This window comes from Corythoichthys intestinalis, chromosome 1 (assembly GCF_030265065.1).
Source record: "Corythoichthys intestinalis isolate RoL2023-P3 chromosome 1, ASM3026506v1, whole genome shotgun sequence".
Taxonomy (NCBI): Eukaryota; Metazoa; Chordata; class Actinopteri; order Syngnathiformes; family Syngnathidae; genus Corythoichthys; species Corythoichthys intestinalis.
In genome coordinates this window covers 13,242,321-13,260,999 of record NC_080395.1, presented here as the reverse complement: position 1 = coordinate 13,260,999, position 18,679 = coordinate 13,242,321, and the positions used below count along the sequence as shown (strand labels likewise).

At 39.6% G+C, this 18,679-nt stretch overlaps 2 protein-coding genes across 2 annotated transcripts; both read left to right on the top strand.

Annotated features, from left to right (window-relative positions):
* LOC130924298 (oocyte zinc finger protein XlCOF6.1-like) lies at nucleotides 1-3,746 on the top strand. The gene is made up of 2 exons (XM_057850753.1): nucleotides 1-464; nucleotides 2,268-3,746. The coding sequence occupies exons 1-2, from the start codon at nucleotides 417-419 to the stop codon at nucleotides 3,453-3,455; spliced, it is 1,236 nt and encodes a 411-aa protein (XP_057706736.1). The 5' UTR covers nucleotides 1-416; the 3' UTR covers nucleotides 3,456-3,746.
* A 5,976-nt stretch (nucleotides 3,747-9,722) lies between these two features.
* Nucleotides 9,723-17,996, top strand: LOC130924168 (oocyte zinc finger protein XlCOF6-like). Its single transcript, XM_057850575.1, has 3 exons — nucleotides 9,723-9,759; nucleotides 11,456-11,529; nucleotides 15,609-17,996. The coding sequence occupies exon 3, from the start codon at nucleotides 15,672-15,674 to the stop codon at nucleotides 17,940-17,942; it is 2,271 nt and encodes a 756-aa protein (XP_057706558.1). The 5' UTR covers nucleotides 9,723-9,759; nucleotides 11,456-11,529; nucleotides 15,609-15,671; the 3' UTR covers nucleotides 17,943-17,996.
* The last annotated feature ends 683 nt before the right edge of the window (nucleotides 17,997-18,679 follow it).

Here is an 18,679-nt window from a genome sequence, read left to right as displayed (position 1 = left end):
TTTTACACTGAAGTTTCAGCACCTGAACGTTTCTACTTCCGGTTCACTCTTGACTCAACGTCTGTGTACTCATCCGGGATTTGCAGTTTTTTCGTGTACTCTTCTCCTAACTAAACGAGCTCGTTTAAAGCGTTCTCATCGGGTAATTACCCAAGTAAGAATTTAGTGCCAATTTTAAAGCTGAGTGGAAGTCGTTTGGCTTTATGTTGGAGCTTCCCTTACTTAAACTTAGTTTTGTTTAGCTTAGCTCGCTAGCCAAGACATTTTGATTGCTTTGGCTTAACGCTACTTTGTAAATTTGATTTTAAGGGGGGAATCGCTTGGCTTCTCCCCTTTTCTTAAAGATGTGACAAACTACTACTTACTGAACGCCAACACAATCCCAAACATCAAGTGGAGACCTTGATGATAAGGAGATGAAATACAGGCCACGGCAAGGAACTGAAAAACCAAAGAAAATGAGGGTAAGATCACGACATTAGTTGTTTAGCTTTTTATGCAATTTCAGACTTGCTTTGATGTTCCCGTATGGAGTTCGTCTGCGTTTGGTAGTAATATCTGACTGTGTGTCACACAGGTGTCAAACCGATTCCCAAAAGGGCCAAGTGGGTGCTGGATTTTGTTCCAACCGATTCCGTGAAGAGAATTTAACCAGTGAACTTCCTGCTGAAACAAGTAGCACCTGACAAAGTTTAACCGATTACACATGTAAGAGATCTGATTGGTGAAAAGGTGTCCTCTTCATTGGTTGGAAAGCAAACCTGCACCCACTTGGCCCTTTCTGGAATCGGTTTGACACCTGTGGTGTATCATATTGCCTCTGCAAAGCCCTTTGAGACAACCTTGTTGTGATATAGGGCTGTAGACCCTACCCACCGACGTCACAAAATCACGTGCTCGCTTTATGGTTCCGCCCACTTGTCCGTCATTTTGTGTCTGTATTATCAATGGTCTCAATTGATCGAGCAATTTATAATGCATTTCATGGAAGACCCGGTGCTTTTGGATGCCGTAAACTCACTTGATGCGTTGCATAAAAGACGTTATGTGGAAAAGCTTCAGTTTATCCATTCGCCAGATCCATATTTGATGCCTAAATCGATGTTTTTCGACCCGCTGTCTCCGCCGTATTTGCCTGACATCTGCTAGCTACCCTGAACTGTACAACTATCTTGTCCACACAAAATCAGCCTATTCTCACAAAAGTTTGAAAAACTTTAAGAGCTTGGAGGCTTATAAATACTTCGTTGCTGGTTGGGTGAAACAGGTCCTTGTCCACGAAAATTCGGCAGGAATCTATCTTGTGCTTGGAAAGGTGAGTTACGAAATTTTCAATTCAAAATCTTTTGTTATTGCTAACATCCACTGTCAAGTCTAATGTATTTCATGTCGTTTGTCAATGGAGTTAGGGCTTTTAATGTTTATATGGCTTAGCGATAGCACTCTCACTACATACATACGTGTATTTTGTCGGCGATTAGCCTAGCAATGATCTTAATTGTGGTTGTCAGCCCAAAACCCTCTAAATATATATTAAATGCATCTTACCAGATATAAAATGACTACTACATAATCTGTGGTAATCGTTTGGAGCCCAGTTTTCTCGTCTAATTGCAGCAGCCCATCTCGCTCTCTTCTCTCCGGGTCTCTCGGAATCCGGTAGAACTTCAAGTTTCTCCGTCTTCTCCGTCTATCTTCTCTGTTATTGCAACCGACCGCCACACACGCCTTCACCATTTTGATTATTAATGTTAACGAGCAGAAAAACACGTCGTAAATAGGAGGAATGTACGTAGCCGTAACAGGTAAACATGATGTGTTGACGGACAATTGGGCGGCACCAGTCAGGAGGAAGGAGTTGTGACGTCACGTGGGTAGGGTCTATACAAATTAAATTGAATGGAATTGAATAATGGCGGGAGCCAGGAATGCAGTTGCGATGAGCCTTTAATTACTCTGAAGAACAAAAGTTTACGAAAAAAAATATCCTCTCGTCAGATTCGGCATTACAGACGTGCCCCCTGACAAAATGGAACTAACTTAAAACTCTTAGTCAGGCGCCGTCAATGGCAGTCAATGAGTTAGTAATGCTAACGATTATCATCAACGGCAATTAAAGAGTTGATTAAAAATGCGTATACATTGTAAAGTGTATTTACTGTGTCTAGAGCTAAAGGGTTCTTAGTGTGGTTAGAAATATGCAACATGAAAATCAGGGCAAAATTTTGACTTCAGCATATCGTAAAAAAAAAAATCTTTTTACTCAGCGTCACGCAGACGTCACCGCAGAAGATCTCCACCCTGGGAAGCCTGATCCCCTCCACGTTAAACAGGAGGAGGAGTCGGAGATGCCGTACATCAAACAGGAGGGAGCGCCAGAAACTGTCTACATTAAGGAAGAAGAACAGGAAGATGAAATCCCCAAGTCTCCAGTGACTGCCAGTGTGAAGAGTGAAGAAGATGAAGGTCCGAGCGGAGCAGCAAAACATTCGAGCGACGGCCAGTTTCAACACCTGACAACAAAAGAAGAGGGACGATCAGAACCGGACGGTCTGTTTGCTCCGCTTTCAGACAGCGACGATCCAACATCACACTCTTCTGACTTTAACACTGATGAGGATGATGTTGACTTTGACCAAAATGCTTCAAAGTCCTTAAACAAGTCATCTTTAAAAAAAGACACAAAAGAACGCGTGGTTAGGAAATCTTTTCGTTGCTTACATTGCAATAAAACATTTTCTTGGAAACAAAGCTTAAAAACACACATACGTACGCACACTGAGGGGAAGTCTTTTGCCTGCTCCTTTTGTGGGAAAATATATACTCGGAGGTTTGAGCTGACAGTACACACGCGTACACACACTGGAGAAAAGCCTTTTGCCTGCTCAGTTTGCCATAAAAGATACTCTCGGAAAGTACTGTTAAACTATCACACTAAAACACACACTGGAGAAAAGCCTTTTGCCTGCTCATTTTGTGATAAAAGATGCATCACAAAGGCAAATTTAAACATTCACATAAGAACACACAGCACACAGAAGCCCTTCGCCTGCACATTTTGCGATAAAAGATTTTATCAGAAGAACCATTTAGACAAGCATATGTGGGCACACAATGGAGAAAAGCCTTTTGCCTGCACATCTTGTGACAAACGATTTGTTGATAAGGCAAATTTAAACAGGCACACAAGCAGACACACTGGAGAGAGGCCTTTCGCCTGCACACTTTGCGATAAAAGATTTTTTCAGAAAACTGATTTAAATAAGCATCAGCGTACACACACTGGAGAAAAGCCTTTTGCCTGCACATCTTGTGATAAACAATTCGCCGATAAGGGAAATTTAAAAAGACACACGAGCAAACACACGGGAGAGAAGCCGTTCGCCTGCACACTTTGTGTTAAAAGATTTTCTCAGAAGACTCATTTAGAAAAGCATAAGCAAACACACACTTGAGAAAAGCTTTTTCCCTGCTTAGTCTGCCAAAAAGGATTTCCTCGGGAAATAGAACTAAATGATCACACAAGAACACACTCTGGGGAGAAACTTTTCGCCTACACATTTTGCGATAAAAGATTTCCTCAGAAGACAAATTTGAAAAAAGCGGAAGCGTACACCACAGGTGGGTAGTAACTAGAGGTGCAATGATTAGCATATCTTTTTCTAGTCACATCTGTGATGTGATTGCTGGCTTTTTTCAACAATGTTCATCTAAAATAAAGACATTGATTGTCTAAAATGGTTCAATATTAGGTGAAATGTCTTCTTTTCTCATTTATACTTATAATTACTCTTTACCAGAATTTTTTTTTCTCCGATTAATCGTTAGAATTTTCAGTAGAATCAGGCATGGAAATATCTCACCTCATGTTTTGAAGTCAAAAAAGGTGACCTACGTGAATCGTGCAGATCCAAGGAGAATTTTTTTTTAAGGGGGGTGTCGGGTGTAGGCATGTGCCGGTTACCCTCACGGTTTACCATGTTATCAAAACGCGGTTTCAAAACCACTAAAATTTTTCATCATACCGTAGTACGCGATGCAAAAATCGCAGACATCAAGGAGTGGTCGAGATTTTCTTTTCGTATATTTACCCTTTTCAAACTTTTTTTCTTCAGTTTTTCTTAGATTATAAATGATCGATCCAAACAAACATATCGGAAAAAATGCGACATTAACAAAAAAAAAACATTTACGCGATAGTCATGAGGTACATAGCCATGACTTTTTTACAGACGCCATTTTTCCATTTTTAAATAATTTGTTTAAAAGTTTAAAATACACAAGTATTTTTTTAAAGTCTTTTTTTAATGAAATATTAGACATCAATGACGTACCGCAAGCAACACGTCACTTCCGCTCATTAATATTTATGACATTAGCTACTGTTGCTAAGCAAGGACAAGACACCGTTTGTCCCTAATAGGAAATGAATGGAAATCGTGTACAAAGGAGATGTTTACAGAGCTAAACCTACCAATTCTTTCTGAAAATGATGTCCCTGGTGCCAAATTCACTGGCAACGATGTGGAAGAACATAAAAATGTTCAGTTAAAGAGATGGCTCGAGTGTCGAAGGCTGAAAAAGACGGGGAAAAAAACGAGCCGACCTAAGCATAGCCTTATTTTTTTATCGACGGGACTGACAATGACATTCTCCTGTTTCAACAAGCTATCCTTTACCACCAGCCCTGTCTTTCTAATATATTATATCCTCTGGTTGTCCTACGTCTGACCGTTCTTGGGGGTAATTTAGTTAGGTTTGTGTAGCGATCGCAAATGCTACTTAGTGACAGCCAACGAACACTTTTAATTTTTCCATTGATAACAAATCTTCATTCTATAATTTATTTACACTTCCTCCTTACTAAAGTTGTTGTTTTTTTTTTTGTTACAAATGAAAAGGTAACTGGCAGTCAGACACCATTTTAATTCTTTTCAGGTCAGACAGAAGCAGCATTGCACAACTTCACACTAAAAAATAAATTTAAAATATCAAAATGTCTTACCTCTTTGTCCTCTGAAAGACCATGCCAACCCAACAAAATGTTTACTGCATATGAAATGTGAATGGATTTACCGAGCTGTTGTTAAAAGTCCGAGCAAGTTGATTCATTCTTCATGTTCTTTCCTCTTGAGTTTTTGGTTTCGGGAAACGTTTGAAGAAAACATCCTTAATGTCTAGAGTCGTTTCTACAAGTTCCAAAAAAGCAATGCGTGATCAGCATGTTTGTTTTTGAAAGATTACCGGAGAAATGTAGAAGAATTTACATTGCTTCTATGCACGGGCGGGTCTATAACGTCCCACTTCTACTTTACAGTGCCTTGCAAAAGTATTTGGCCCCCTTGAACCTTGCAACCTTTCGCCACATTTCAGGCTTCAAACATAAAGATATAAAATTTTAATTTTTTGTCAAGAATCAACAACAAGTGGGACACAATCGTGAAGTGGAACAAAATTTATTGGATAATTTAAACTTTTTTAACAATTAAAAAACTGAAAAGTGGGGCGTGCAATATTATTCGGCCCCCTTACGTTAATACTTTGTAGCGCCACCTTTTGCTCCAATTACAGCTGCAAGTCGCTTGGGGTATGTTTCTATCAGTTTTGCACATCGAGAGACTGACATTCTTGCCCATTCTTCCTTGCAAAACAGCTCGAGCTCTGTGAGGTTGGATGGAGAGTGTTTGTGAACAGCAGTCTTCAGCTCTTTCCACAGATTCTCGATTGGATTCAGGTCTGGACTTTGACTTGGCCATTCTAACACCTGGATACGTTTATTTTTGAACCATTCCATTGTAGATTTGGCTTTATGTTTTGGATCATTGTCCTGTTGGAAGATAAATCTCCGTCCCAGTCACAGGTCTTGTGCAGATACCAACAAGTTTTCTTCCAGAATGTTCCTGTATTTGGCTGCATCCATCTTCCCGTCAATTTTAACCATCTTCCCTGTCCCTGCTGAAGAAAAGCAGGCCCAAACCATGATGCTGCCACCACCATGTTTGACAGTGGGGATGGTCTGTTCAGGGTGATGAGCTGTGTTGCTTTTACGCCAAACATATCGTTTTGCATTGTGGCCAAAAAGTTCAATTTTGGTTTCATCTGACCAGAGCACCTTCTTCCACATGTTTGGTGTGTCTCCCAGGTGGCTTGTGGCAAACTTTAAACGAGACTTTTTATGGATATCTTTGAGAAATGGCTTTCTTCTTGCCACTCTTCCATAAAGGCCAGATTTGTGCAGTGTACGACTGATTGTTGTCCTATGGACAGACTCTCCCACCTCAGCTGTAGATCTCTGCAGTTCATCCAGAGTGATCATGGGCCTCTTGGCTGCATCTCTGATCAGTTTTCTCCTTGTTTGAGAAGAAAGTTTGGAAGGACGGCCGGGTCTTGGTAGATTTGCAGTGGTCTGATGCTCCTTCCATTTCAATATGATGGCTTGCACAGTGCTCCTTGAGATGTTTAAAGCTTGGGAAATCTTTTTGTATCCAAATCCGGCTTTAAACTTCTCCACAACAGTATCTCGGACCTGCCTGGTGTGTTCCTTGGTTTTCATAATGCTCTCTGCACTTTAAACAGAACCCTGAGACTATCACAGAGCAGGTGCATTTATACGGAGACTTGATTACACACAGGTGGATTCTATTTATCATCATCGGTCATTTAGGACAACATTGGATCATTCAGAGATCCTCACTGAACTTGTGGAGTGAGTTTGCTGCACTGAAAGTAAAGGGGCCGAATAATATTGCACGCCCCACTTTTCAGTTTTTTAAATGTTAAAAAAGTTTAAATTATCCAATAAATGTTGTTCCACTTCACGATTGTGTCTGTTACGGATGGGGAGTAATTTTTCCTTTTGTTCAGGTATGTATGTTTTCCCTTTCACTTTATATTGGTTTATGTTGGTTTTCACCTGTATTTTTCCTTTGCAGTAGTTTCCACCTGTGTGATCACAGAAGGCCTCCACAGCTGGAACCACTTCCTCATTAGTTCATCATCCAATCACCTGTTCGTCCTGCCACTATATAAGTTGAATTGTTTGCTTGGTTCAGGAGAGGCGGTGGCAGCTCTCACTTTGGTTGTATTGGTTTGTTGAAGCCTGTTATGTTGTGACTTTGATTCCGTTTGTGAAGTTTGCTTTCTGCCACTTGTTTAATGATCTCTTTTGTCTTTTTCTTTAGGTTGGCGCAGAGCACAGTGGTAGGGACTTTAGTTAGACACCTGCAGGTCTACATCGTGTCTCCCACCTCACGTAGGTACCAACTCTCTGTATTAGTCCATTAGATAGAGCGGCAACACCACCCATGTATTTTGGGGCACAATAGGTGCCTGTCACTGTAGTGTTTTAGTTTGGGGGTTGTTTTGGGTTCTAGGTTTAGTTGGGGTTTTTGGAACTTTTATTTGGTGTTTGCTGCATAGTGCAGGGGGTTGGGTAAATGTTTGTGTGCTCTGTGTCCATTGTTTCTTTTCTGTTAAATAAACTTTTTATTTGCAATTTTGACTTGTCACTGCCTCTTCATTGCACACCTGCCGTCTTATGTTACGCTCGCGGCCCCTGACCACCAGGGGTACTCGTAACAGTGTCCCACTTGTTGATTCTTGACAAAAAAATTAAATTTCATATCTTTGTTTGAAGCCTGAAATGTGGCGAAAGGTTGCAAGATTTAAGGGGGCCGAATACTTTTGCAAGGCACTGTACATCCGCTGTACGATGCGACGTCACGGTCTAAAAATAGCATGCGTGCGGTACGCCATTAATGATTTTAAGCTAAAAATGACAGACTTTTTGAACAATAAATATAGTTACCTTCGTTTTATTGCTGGGTTGAAACAAAGGCGGTTTCGTGACGTCTGTAAACAGGGGTTTCCAGGGAATAACGGACAAATTAAAAATAGTACGCCATGAATCTGCTCTGGCAGCATATAGAAATCTTGCTCTATTAAACACTGCATTGCAGATTGCGTTGAACAAAAATAAATTATTCCTGAACAAAAGTGTAATCCGCAACATGGAAGCACTTGCATGGTTGAGCACCAACGTGAGCCAAATATCCGGTGAAAAAATAGCTCTCGCTAAGTTAGAGTCAAGCTTGTGTATTTAACAGTAATATAAAAGGAGAAATACAAGCTTCTCTGTAATATTGCTGTAATTGGTATTTCAAGGATGTGTGGCGCCTTTTTTTCAGCACAACATTTGTGTAAAGTGTTTAACACTTAACTCGTTTAGCTTCTGTGAAAGTAAACTTTGTTTCTAAATAACCATGGCCAGCACAAGCTGTATGTGTGTCTTTGGTGCCTCCTGAAGATTACTGAAACACAGAGTGGAGTCGACGGAGCTCAATATTTTGTTGGGTTATAAAGTGTACCAGCGTTCGGCAATTCCTTGCTACGCGGCGAAACGTCCTACACAATGATCAGCGCGCTTGCACAATCATTCGCGCGCATGCGCATATCGGTTAAAAGCAGCGAGTACTCACTATTTTTGTTTTTATTGAGTTTTTTAAATCTTTTCGTTCCCTTAAAAATACTTTTTGCATGTATTGCCCTCCCATACTTTTAACCATTGTGTGTTTTTGTTGTAGCTTTAAAGCAGTTGATCACATTAGTCACGTAGCATATTTAAACCGTCCTTATTTGATATAACTACATATAAGTATTTTCTTAAAGAGAATTATAATACTAAGGGGCTGTGAGATATCAATAGAACCAATATGTGGCAAGATAACAAAAGGTCGAGGCAAGTGCCATCGTTGTTTATCGACGAGAGTTGCCTTCGTGTTTTATCAAATAATCGCTAAAATGGTTCAAACCTGCCGTGCTATGATAGTGATATTATATTATATATATTTTTTTATTCTCTTTACTTTTGTTCTGTGAAGAATCCAGAAAGGGTTATTTGATTGTGGCTTTCTGAAAAACAATAAATGTTTGCATTTAGGCACTCTTGCAATCGTCACACTTTTTCTGTTACAAACTGACCCCGGCTCCACATCAGAGAAGGGAAAAATTATGTGGCCCTCACAGGAAAAAGTTTGGTGACCCCTGGTGTAAGAACTTCCTCTATTGGGAATCATTTATAGAGCTCTTCTTTGTTCTGTAAAAAAAATCAACATGAGATTGTCACTTAGCTATATAGACAATGTGTATTTCTGCATTTATTTTGAATTCATTCATTTAGTTGTTATTCAAATTGTAATAATGGATCAATTCATTTGTTTCATATAATTTAAAAAATCACAAATTAATAATATTTTTCAAATGTATATACAAGCAATTATAATACATATTTATCAAAGTGATGTGAATCAACCTGCCTGAAGTGGCGACTTCTTGCCAACAGCGACCTCTCCTGGCCGTTCCTCTTCTCTTTCCGAGCACTATTTTCGTATTTTTGGCATAATTAGATCTCATGGCTTGCGGGCAAAAGCTAAACCAAGTGAGCCTGAGAAGCTACAATGCTTTAAAATGATGAGAGTTTAATTTTATGTTCTTTGATGGAAGAAGAGCAGCGGGAGAAGTACAGAAATTTGGAGAAAGTCCCATTTTTAAATGTATACATTCACGGACAAAGTTCTTAGCCTTCAAAATTGAGTTCTTGATAGTGATGACTCATATTCGGATATGTTTATCATATTTATGAAATATTTTTGGAGTCCTGTGAGCTTAAAGTAGTTATGGTTCCAAATGCTTCAACGTTTAACACTGAAGTTTCAGCCCCTGAACGTTTCTTCTTCCGGTTCACTCTTGAAGCGTACCCATTAGTGACGGGATCTGTCGTTCACTTGAGTAAACGAATCCATTCCGGTTCGTTCAGTAAAACGATTCGTTCAAACGAATCGTTCAACGAATCGTTCGCCCCCCTCATCTCCCTCCCCACCCAAATGAATCGTTCGGTTAGTGAACGGGAAGTGACGTTGCCGAACGAATCACCAAAGACCGCTTCGCAGTATAACTGAACGGGAAGTGACATTGCTTGGTCCCTCCCTCTCTTGCACATTGACCACTCGTCGTAGTTTCAGAAATGAGTGACAGGCGATATCATTCTGCTCTCAGAGACAGCCTCGTCTCCCTCCCGCTGCTGCAAAAGCGAGGGAGGACTTCCGCGTCGTCTGTCCTAGTTCTATGGGCTCAAAGTCATGGCTCGTGCTTGCATTTCGAATTAGGACACGGTTAAACATTTTCCTTTTGAGGGGGAAGTCGGGGTTTGGGGTCGGGGGCGCACGGACTTTCTTTAGCATGATCTTGCTCACATATACAATGCTGCTGCTAACAGCCAACGCGGCATGCTTGCTGTCACGAAAATAAAAATAAATCGAAAGTTTAATTTCTAATTATGGAACGGCCAACACATCATATTAACCTCTCGCTCTGTTGTATTTTTGTTTTTTATTATTAAGATGATCGTTTTGAATTTTTGCACTGGTATTAATAAATAAAATAATCCGGTCAGCTCCCCTGTCGTCCCCGCATCTCAGATCGTCAAATGCTGACGAGAAATAATTGTTTGCTTTATGATTTCGCCTTTCTACTCTTATTAGTCTGTTAAGAAAAATGTAGACATATTGCGACATCTCCCGTGTCCGCGCGCTTTGTTTTTGGGGCGCTTGAGTAGCACATGATGGACGGATTGACATAATTTGTCAAACCAACCGACACCCTCTGACACGAAAAAAAAAAAAACACTCGGAAAAAATTGACATGTATATACAGTTTCATTGCAAATCAGTATTATGGTGATCATACTAAATATTATTTTTTTTCTGTGCACATATGAGGTACATATCGCTGCCATGAAGCCTCCATATAGTGACAGTTCTCTGCCCGCTTCACTGCCGTCACGCGACCGCAGCTCAGGTTTTGCTTGCCTCGTAGCTACGTGTGTTTTAAATTACTGTAAATTTGATAGTATATCGTCATAGGCACAGTCCCGAGTCTGTTGAGAAAAGTAGAACACTAAACCATGCTCGCTAGATTTGTGTGGTGTTTTTGTCTTTTTGAGCAGCATTTGATAGGCTCCACGTTAACAAATATGTGACAAAGTCGTTTCCTTTCATTTTATGACTCGTTCACCGCATAGTCATTACTGGAAAGTCAAGTTAGCAGCAAGCTAGGTCAGGAACCGGAGGACCGAATCACTGAACGGGAAGTGACAAAACTCAGTCTTTCCCCCCTGCCTGCACGCTGGCTGCTTATTGGCCACACGTGGAAATGAGTGACATACGCCATGATTCTGTTTCCGCTCCCTCCCCTGCCCGCGATGAGGCTGGCGTCTGATTGGTCGTGTGCGATGTCAGAAGACGCTGCCGCTTGCTCAACGCCCTCCCACGCAGCGAACAAGCGCCACCAACTTCATAGAACGAATCAGTGCAGATGGTGATTAGTTCGGTCTCGTTCACCCAAACAATTCGTTCAAAAAGAACGAATCGTTCGCGACCGATACAACACTAGTACCCATCCCATTCTGAACTTGCAGTTCTTTTGCGTACACTTCTCCGAACTAAACGAGGTCTTTTAAAGCATTCTCATCGGGTAAGTACTCAAGTAAGAATTTAATGGACTTAAATGTCCCATCTTGAAGCTTAGTTAATGGAAGTCGTTTGGCTTTGGTTTGAAGCTTCCCTTACTTAACTTAGTTTTGTATAGCTTAGCTCGCTAGCCAAGACACGTGCGGCAAGGCTAGGCAAGTTTATTTATATAGCATAGGGTGACCATATTTTGATTTCCAAAAAAGAGGACACTCGCCTCGAGATACTTGAGTTTTACTAGAAGTTCACTCAAAGATGCCTATATTTCTTTTATATATTTAAAGTGTGCCTCCTCCATCTGGACAGAAAAATTAAGTTAAAAAAAAAACCAAAAACACCACACACAGGCCTATTGCCATATAGTATAGATTATATACTTTATGGAAATGTTTGAATATTATTAAAAAAAAAAAAAAAAGGAAAAAAAAGAATAATACTTAAAAAAAAAAATACTAGTAGAATGCAGACCCATGGAAATGGGCTATGTGCCAACTAAACATTTTTTATAAATTACAATCACAACAATTGTCGTTGACAAATTGTTATTCCAACTCAATTTTTATTCTCACTCAATGTTCCAGATTGTACACAATCAATAACCGAAATAAACTGACAAGCTATTCAACTAGCATGTTTCTGAATGCAGCAGTTCAAAACTACATTGCCCATAATGCCTAGCGCGGCTGAGCTCCCTGATAGCTACCCTTTTTGCGAATACCCGGAGCCGAGGCAGAATCAAACTTTGCTATAAAAGTTTACAATCATCGGCAGCGCAACGATGCGACACCAAACAAGATTTTACAGATTACGCCAGTACAAGTCTCCGACAGAAGTCAACAGTTATTATTATATACGTATTAATTGTGAAAAAACTCATAAGAAACAGCTACTTAGAATACTAGCATTCAACCAAATAAACGAACACAGAACAATTACAAGACTCATAGAATATACTGCATCTCTGTGTACACATGTAAACAAATATACAACAGAAGACACGTGGTCGACATGAACAGGAGATACTTACAGAAGGGTGTATGGAGCCACGTCTTAAAACTCCTTATTAAACTCCTTACTGTTGTCTAGGGCTGCAGCTATCGAATATTTTAGTAATCGAGTAATCGACTGAAAATTCTATCGATTAATCGAGTAATCGGATAAAACATATATTTTTAGGTGAAGAGCAATTATGAATACACATGAGAAAACAATACATTTCATCTAATATTGGACCATTTTCAGTCAATCAATGTCTTTATTTTTGATGTACATTGTTGAAAACAGCCAACAGTTGCATCTCAGATGTAACTAGAATAATTTTTTTTTTTTTTAAATTCACTGCTTTCACTCAAAGATCTTATTAAAAAAAATAATTCACGGCTTTCACTCAAAAAAGATCTTTTTTTTTTTATATATATTATATTATATATATATATATTAGGGCTGTCAAATGATTAAAATTTTTAATCGAGTTAATTACAGCTTAAAAATTAATTAATCGTAATTAATCACAACTGCTATTCAAACCATTTATAAAATATGCCATATTTTTCTGTAAATTGTTGGAATGGAAGGATAAGACACAAGATGAATATATACATTGAACATACAGTACATAAGGACTGTATTTGTTTATTATAACAATAAATCAACAAGATGGCATTAACATTATTAACATTCTGTTAAAGCGATCCATGAATAGAAAGACTTGTAGTTCTTAAAAAAAAAAAAATTAGTACACGTTATAGAAATTTTATATTAAAACCCCTCTTAATGTTTTCGTTTTAATGAAATTTGTAAAATTTTCAATTAAAAAATAAACTAGTAGCCTGCCATTGTTGATGTCAATAATTACTCATACAATGCTTAGGGTACTGAAGCCTATAAAATCAGTCGCACCCAAGCGCCAGCAGAGGGCGGCAAAACTCCATAAAACAATTAACAAGTGGGCATTTCACTGTACCGTCATTTAAATCTGTCAGAGCGGGGCATCTGCGTTAATTGCGTCAAATATTTTAACGTGATTAATTTTAAAAATTATATATATTTATATATATATTTCTTACCTAAAAATGCCATTACTCTTGATAACACACATCACTTAAAAGTTAGGATTTTTTCCCACGCGTTTCAATCGAATTTCTATTTGTGTGAAACTATTTTTAAGTTCTAGTTAAAGTTTAGACTAACTTCAAACTTAAGTCCTGATAGGATTTTGAGTTTTTGCAGTGTTCAAAATAAATGTATGATACAGGCTGTATTAGAGCACATTAGGGACCAGTGCTACTTGGTGTTTTATCCAACAATGACTACTGAGCTAAAATTGATAGTTAGCATTATTAAGTATTTATTTTACACCCTCATCACTCCACAACGCTATGTTATGTTAAAGTCTGTATGTAAGACACGTTAGCCACGCATCGACAGTGGTCATAATTAATAGAAACCTAGCCCTCCGCAGGGCTAACGTTACTTGAGCTAGAGACAGTAATGTTAATCTTATTTATTAGCGCTTAGCGCTCTTTATTAGCGCTTAGCGCTCTACTGCTTTAAGATGGCGGCTGTTTGCTAACGCCGCTGACTCTGTCATTTCGCATCTAGTTCAACATACATGTGATCTCTATGAGACGCATCAGACGCTACCTGCTACCAACGTAGCATCATGCGGGCTAGTTTTTTACAACAACGTTGGCGTCTTTTGTAGCGGGTGTCGGCTGCAGTAAGTTTTTTTGCTTCTTCTTCTACGCATTTGACACCGGCGCGTTTTCCCGCATTAAAAGTAGTCCGAGCAAAACGTGATGCTTAGAGCTGTCAAAATAAATGATTACTCGAGGTGAATAAAATTACTCGGATCAGTTTTTAAACTCGAGTTTCTCGAGTTGCTCGAGTATTCGTTTCAGCTCTACTGTAGTCTATCTCTTGCCAAACTGTCAACCGTCAGTAGATGGTGGTAATTCCCCATGAAACAAAGGGTAAACTTCCAACAAAAAACAAGTAGAAGATCTACTCCTTTTCCCGCCCCTACTAGTCGGAGCCATGTCAACGCAGGCAGGCGCTGCCCTTTAGCGGCCGGAGGGATTCTCTTCAAATTGGTCCCGCGAAAATCATAAAAACCCTCGTTGTCGAAGTTGGCGCAGAACACCGGCGCTCCGAAAATAGAGCAAGGCTTTATTTTGGGCCCCGCCTCTCCGCGCAAATTCAGTCAAACTTTGCTTTCCGTCCAAGATGGCCGTCCACGGCTCACTTTCGCCGAAAAGTCTGATCCAAACTATTGTAATGCCCCAGATATGGGGAAGAAGGAGAGAAGTCTGTATTGGCTTACCCACTTTATTGTGGTAACAGTAATAAAGAAAAACAATAACAAAATACCAACGGGCTGCCACGACATGCGACAGCTATCTCGCTCGTTCTCCCATTCTTCCTACTAGTTCCCCTTGTGTCACAGTTCCCCAGTCCGATCGTCTCTTAAAGTGGCCCCTCATAGTTACAAACATTACAATACACAATGAATAGGTTTCCGCTGAACTCTTCGCCACTCGGCTGCCTCTAGTTTGAAACAGCCTTAATTTTTTTTTTTTTTTTAATTAATAAATAAAATGCATCTAATTTGCAAGGTGTGGCGGCTTTTATTTTGGTGTGGCGGTACGCCACAATCTGTTGAATGTAGGGGAATCCCTGCTTTTACAAGGTAGTATGTTGCCATAGTTGAAGTATTGAGGTATGTATCAAATCGCTACACTGGTATCGGGATACGGCTCGTATCGTGACAAAAGCAGATCGTCACAGCCCTACTAAACGGGAATTATTTATGTCTGTTATTTGTCACCTGTTTTTGGAAATCAAAATATGATCACTCTAGAGTGACGTATAGCCCGTGTGTGTAGTCATTTGTTTTGATGCTTTTGCGCATGCGTAATACTTGAACGGGCTCAATGCAAAAAGTCAGTCTGAATGGGCACGGGAAAAAAACTGATATGACGAAAAATCTGCCTGACCCTAGCCTTAGTGTCAGGAAAAATATGCAATATGAAAATCACAATAAAAGCTAGACCTAAGCAAATCATGTAATTTTTTTTCACCCAGTGTCCCACAGAAGTCACTGCAGAAGGTCTTCACTCTGAAAAGCACGATCCCCTCCAAGTCAGAATGGAGGAGTCGAAAATGCTGTACATCAAACAGGAGGCGGAGCCAGAGACCCCAAGAATTAAAGAAGAACAGGAAGATGAAATCTCCACATTTCCATTGATTGACACTGTCAAGAGTGAAGAAAATGAAGATCCAAGCGAAGAGACCAGAGCAGCGAAACCTTCGAGCGATAGCTCATTTCAGCACCTGACAAAAAAAGGAAAGGGACGATCGAAACCGGACGGCCTCTTAGCTCCGCTTTCGGACAGCGACGACATAACGTCACACTCTTCTGACTTTAACACTGATGAGGAGGATGTTGACTTTGACCAAAATGCTTCAAAATCCTTAAACAAGGTATCATTGAAAAGTGACACTCAAGAATGCGTGGCTAAGAAAGCTTTTCCCTGCTCACTTTGTGATAAAACATTTTCGATGAAACATCACTTAAAAATACACATGCGTACACATACTGGGGAGAAGCCTTTCGCCTGCATGCTTTGTGATAAAAGATTTTCTCATAAGACTAGTTTAGAAATACATAATCGTACACACACTGGAGGGAAGCCTTTTGCCTGCCCACTTTGTGGTAAAACATTCACCGATAAGAGATATTTAAGCAAACACGCAAGAACACACACTGGAGAGAAACCTTTTGCCTGCACACTTTGCGATAAAAGATATTTTCAGAAAAGAGATTTAGAAATACATAAGCGTACACACAATGGAGAAAAGCCTTTTGCCTGCACATCTTGTGATAAACGATTCATTGATAAGGCAAATTTAAACCGACACACAAGAAAACACACTGGAGAGAAGCCTTTTGCCTGCACATCTTGTGATAAACGATTCATTGATAAGGCAAGTTTAAACCGACACACAAGAAAACACACTGGAGAGAAGCCTTTTGCATGCTCACTTTGTGGTAAAAGATTCACTTGGAAGCAAAATTTAAACAAACACACAAGCAAACACACAGGAGAGAAAACGTTTCCCTGCTCAAAATGCGGTAAAAAATTTTCTTTGAAGACTACTTTGGAAAAGCATAAGCGTACACACACTGGAGAAAAGCCTTTTGTCTGCACATTTTGTGGAAAAACATTCACCCTGAAGGGAAGTTTAAACAGACATACAAGCAGACACACAGGAGAGAAGCCTTTTCCCTGTTCAGTTTGTCATAAAAGATTCTATCGTCAGTCTGATTTAGAACGGCATAGACGTACACATACTGGAGAAAAGCCTTTTTCCTGCTCACTTTGTGGTAAAACATTCACCGAGAAGGGAAATTTAAGCAAACACGCAAGAACACACACTGGAGAGAAGCCTTTTGCCTGCACACTTTGCGATAAAAGATATTTTCAGAAGAGAGATTTAGAAAATCATATCCGTAAACACAATGGAGAAAAGCCTTTTGCCTGCACATTTTGTGATAAACGATTCATTGATAAGGTAAATTTAAACAGACACACAAGCAGACACACTGGAGAGAAGACTTTTGCCTGTTCACTTTGTGGTAAAACATTCACCCATGAGGTAAGTTTAAACAAACATACAAGCAGACACACTAGAGAAAAGCCTTTACCCTGCTCAGTTTGTCATAAGACATTCTATCATCAGTCTGATTTAGAACAGCATCGGCGTACACACACTGGAGAAAAGCCTTTTGCCTGCTCACTTTGTGCTAAAACATTTTCGAGGAAAAATCACTTAAAAATACACACACGTACACACACTGGGGAGAAGCCTTTTGCCTGCATGCTTTGCGATAAAAGATTTTACCAGAACAGTAGTTTAAAAAGGCATAAGCTTACGCACACTGCAGAGAAGCCCTTTTCCTGCACATTTTGCGATAAAAGATTTTTTCACAAGAGAGATTTAGAAAACCATATCCGTATACACACTGGAGAGAAGCCTTTTGCCTGCTCACTTTGTGGTAAAAGATTCACTTGGAAGCAAAATTTAAACAAACACACAAGCCAACACACACGAGAGAAACCTTTTCCCTGCTCAATTTGCGATAAAAAATTTTCTTTGAAGACTGATTTATTAAAGCATCAGCGTACACACGCTGGAGAAAAGCCATATGTCTGCACATGTTGTGGTAAAAGATTCACCCAGAAGGAATATTTACACAAACACACAAGCAGACACACTGGAGAGAAGCGTTTCGCCTGCTCACTTTGCGATAAAAGATTTGTTCAAAAGAGAGATGTAGTAAAGCATATGCGTACACACACTGACCTTTTGTCTGCACATGCTGTGGTAAATCATTTACCCATAACGAACGTTTAAACAAACACACAAGCAGACACACTGGAGAGAAGTCTTTCGCCTGCACACCTTGTGATAAACGATTATTGTTATTATAATAAGATTGTTATAATAAAATATTGTTTTTGAAGGAAAGTCATCCATTTTGTCTTCATTGTTACTTACAACATGTCTTTTTATAATGACAACTTTAGAACTTTTTCTTTTGAAAAAGTTGAAATGACTTTCCAGGCGCTTCACAACTATCCAATATGCTTTCTTTAAAAAAAAAAATTGAATGAATTCAGGGTTTCCTCTAGGATTTTTTGAAGCTGCGGTGGTGGGCTGCATCGGAGTGGGACCGCCTCACCATGTCGTGCCACAGCAAAATTGCGTCAAATCATGACAAATTAATTTTTTTACCCACATTTTGTTTCCCAAAAAGAACCATACCAAAGATCTATTTGAAATATTTCATTAGCAAGGCTAATGTCGTAGCTCTCAGCTACGGCACATGTACATAAAATGCGTAGCTGATTACAGCTACATTACCCTCTGTAATAATGCGACTTTTTTTTCTCATAGCAATAGTACGACTTACATCTCGCAGTCCTTTTTCCTTTCATTACTACATTGACACAACAATAATGGTCCTTCTGTTAATGGACCAATGGCGTAGGTTTGCATAGGGATGTTAGAGACATAAAACTAGGAACTTTTCAGGATGCTCAAATTGTCCCCACCAACTTTTAAGCCACCTTATTTGCATTATATAATGA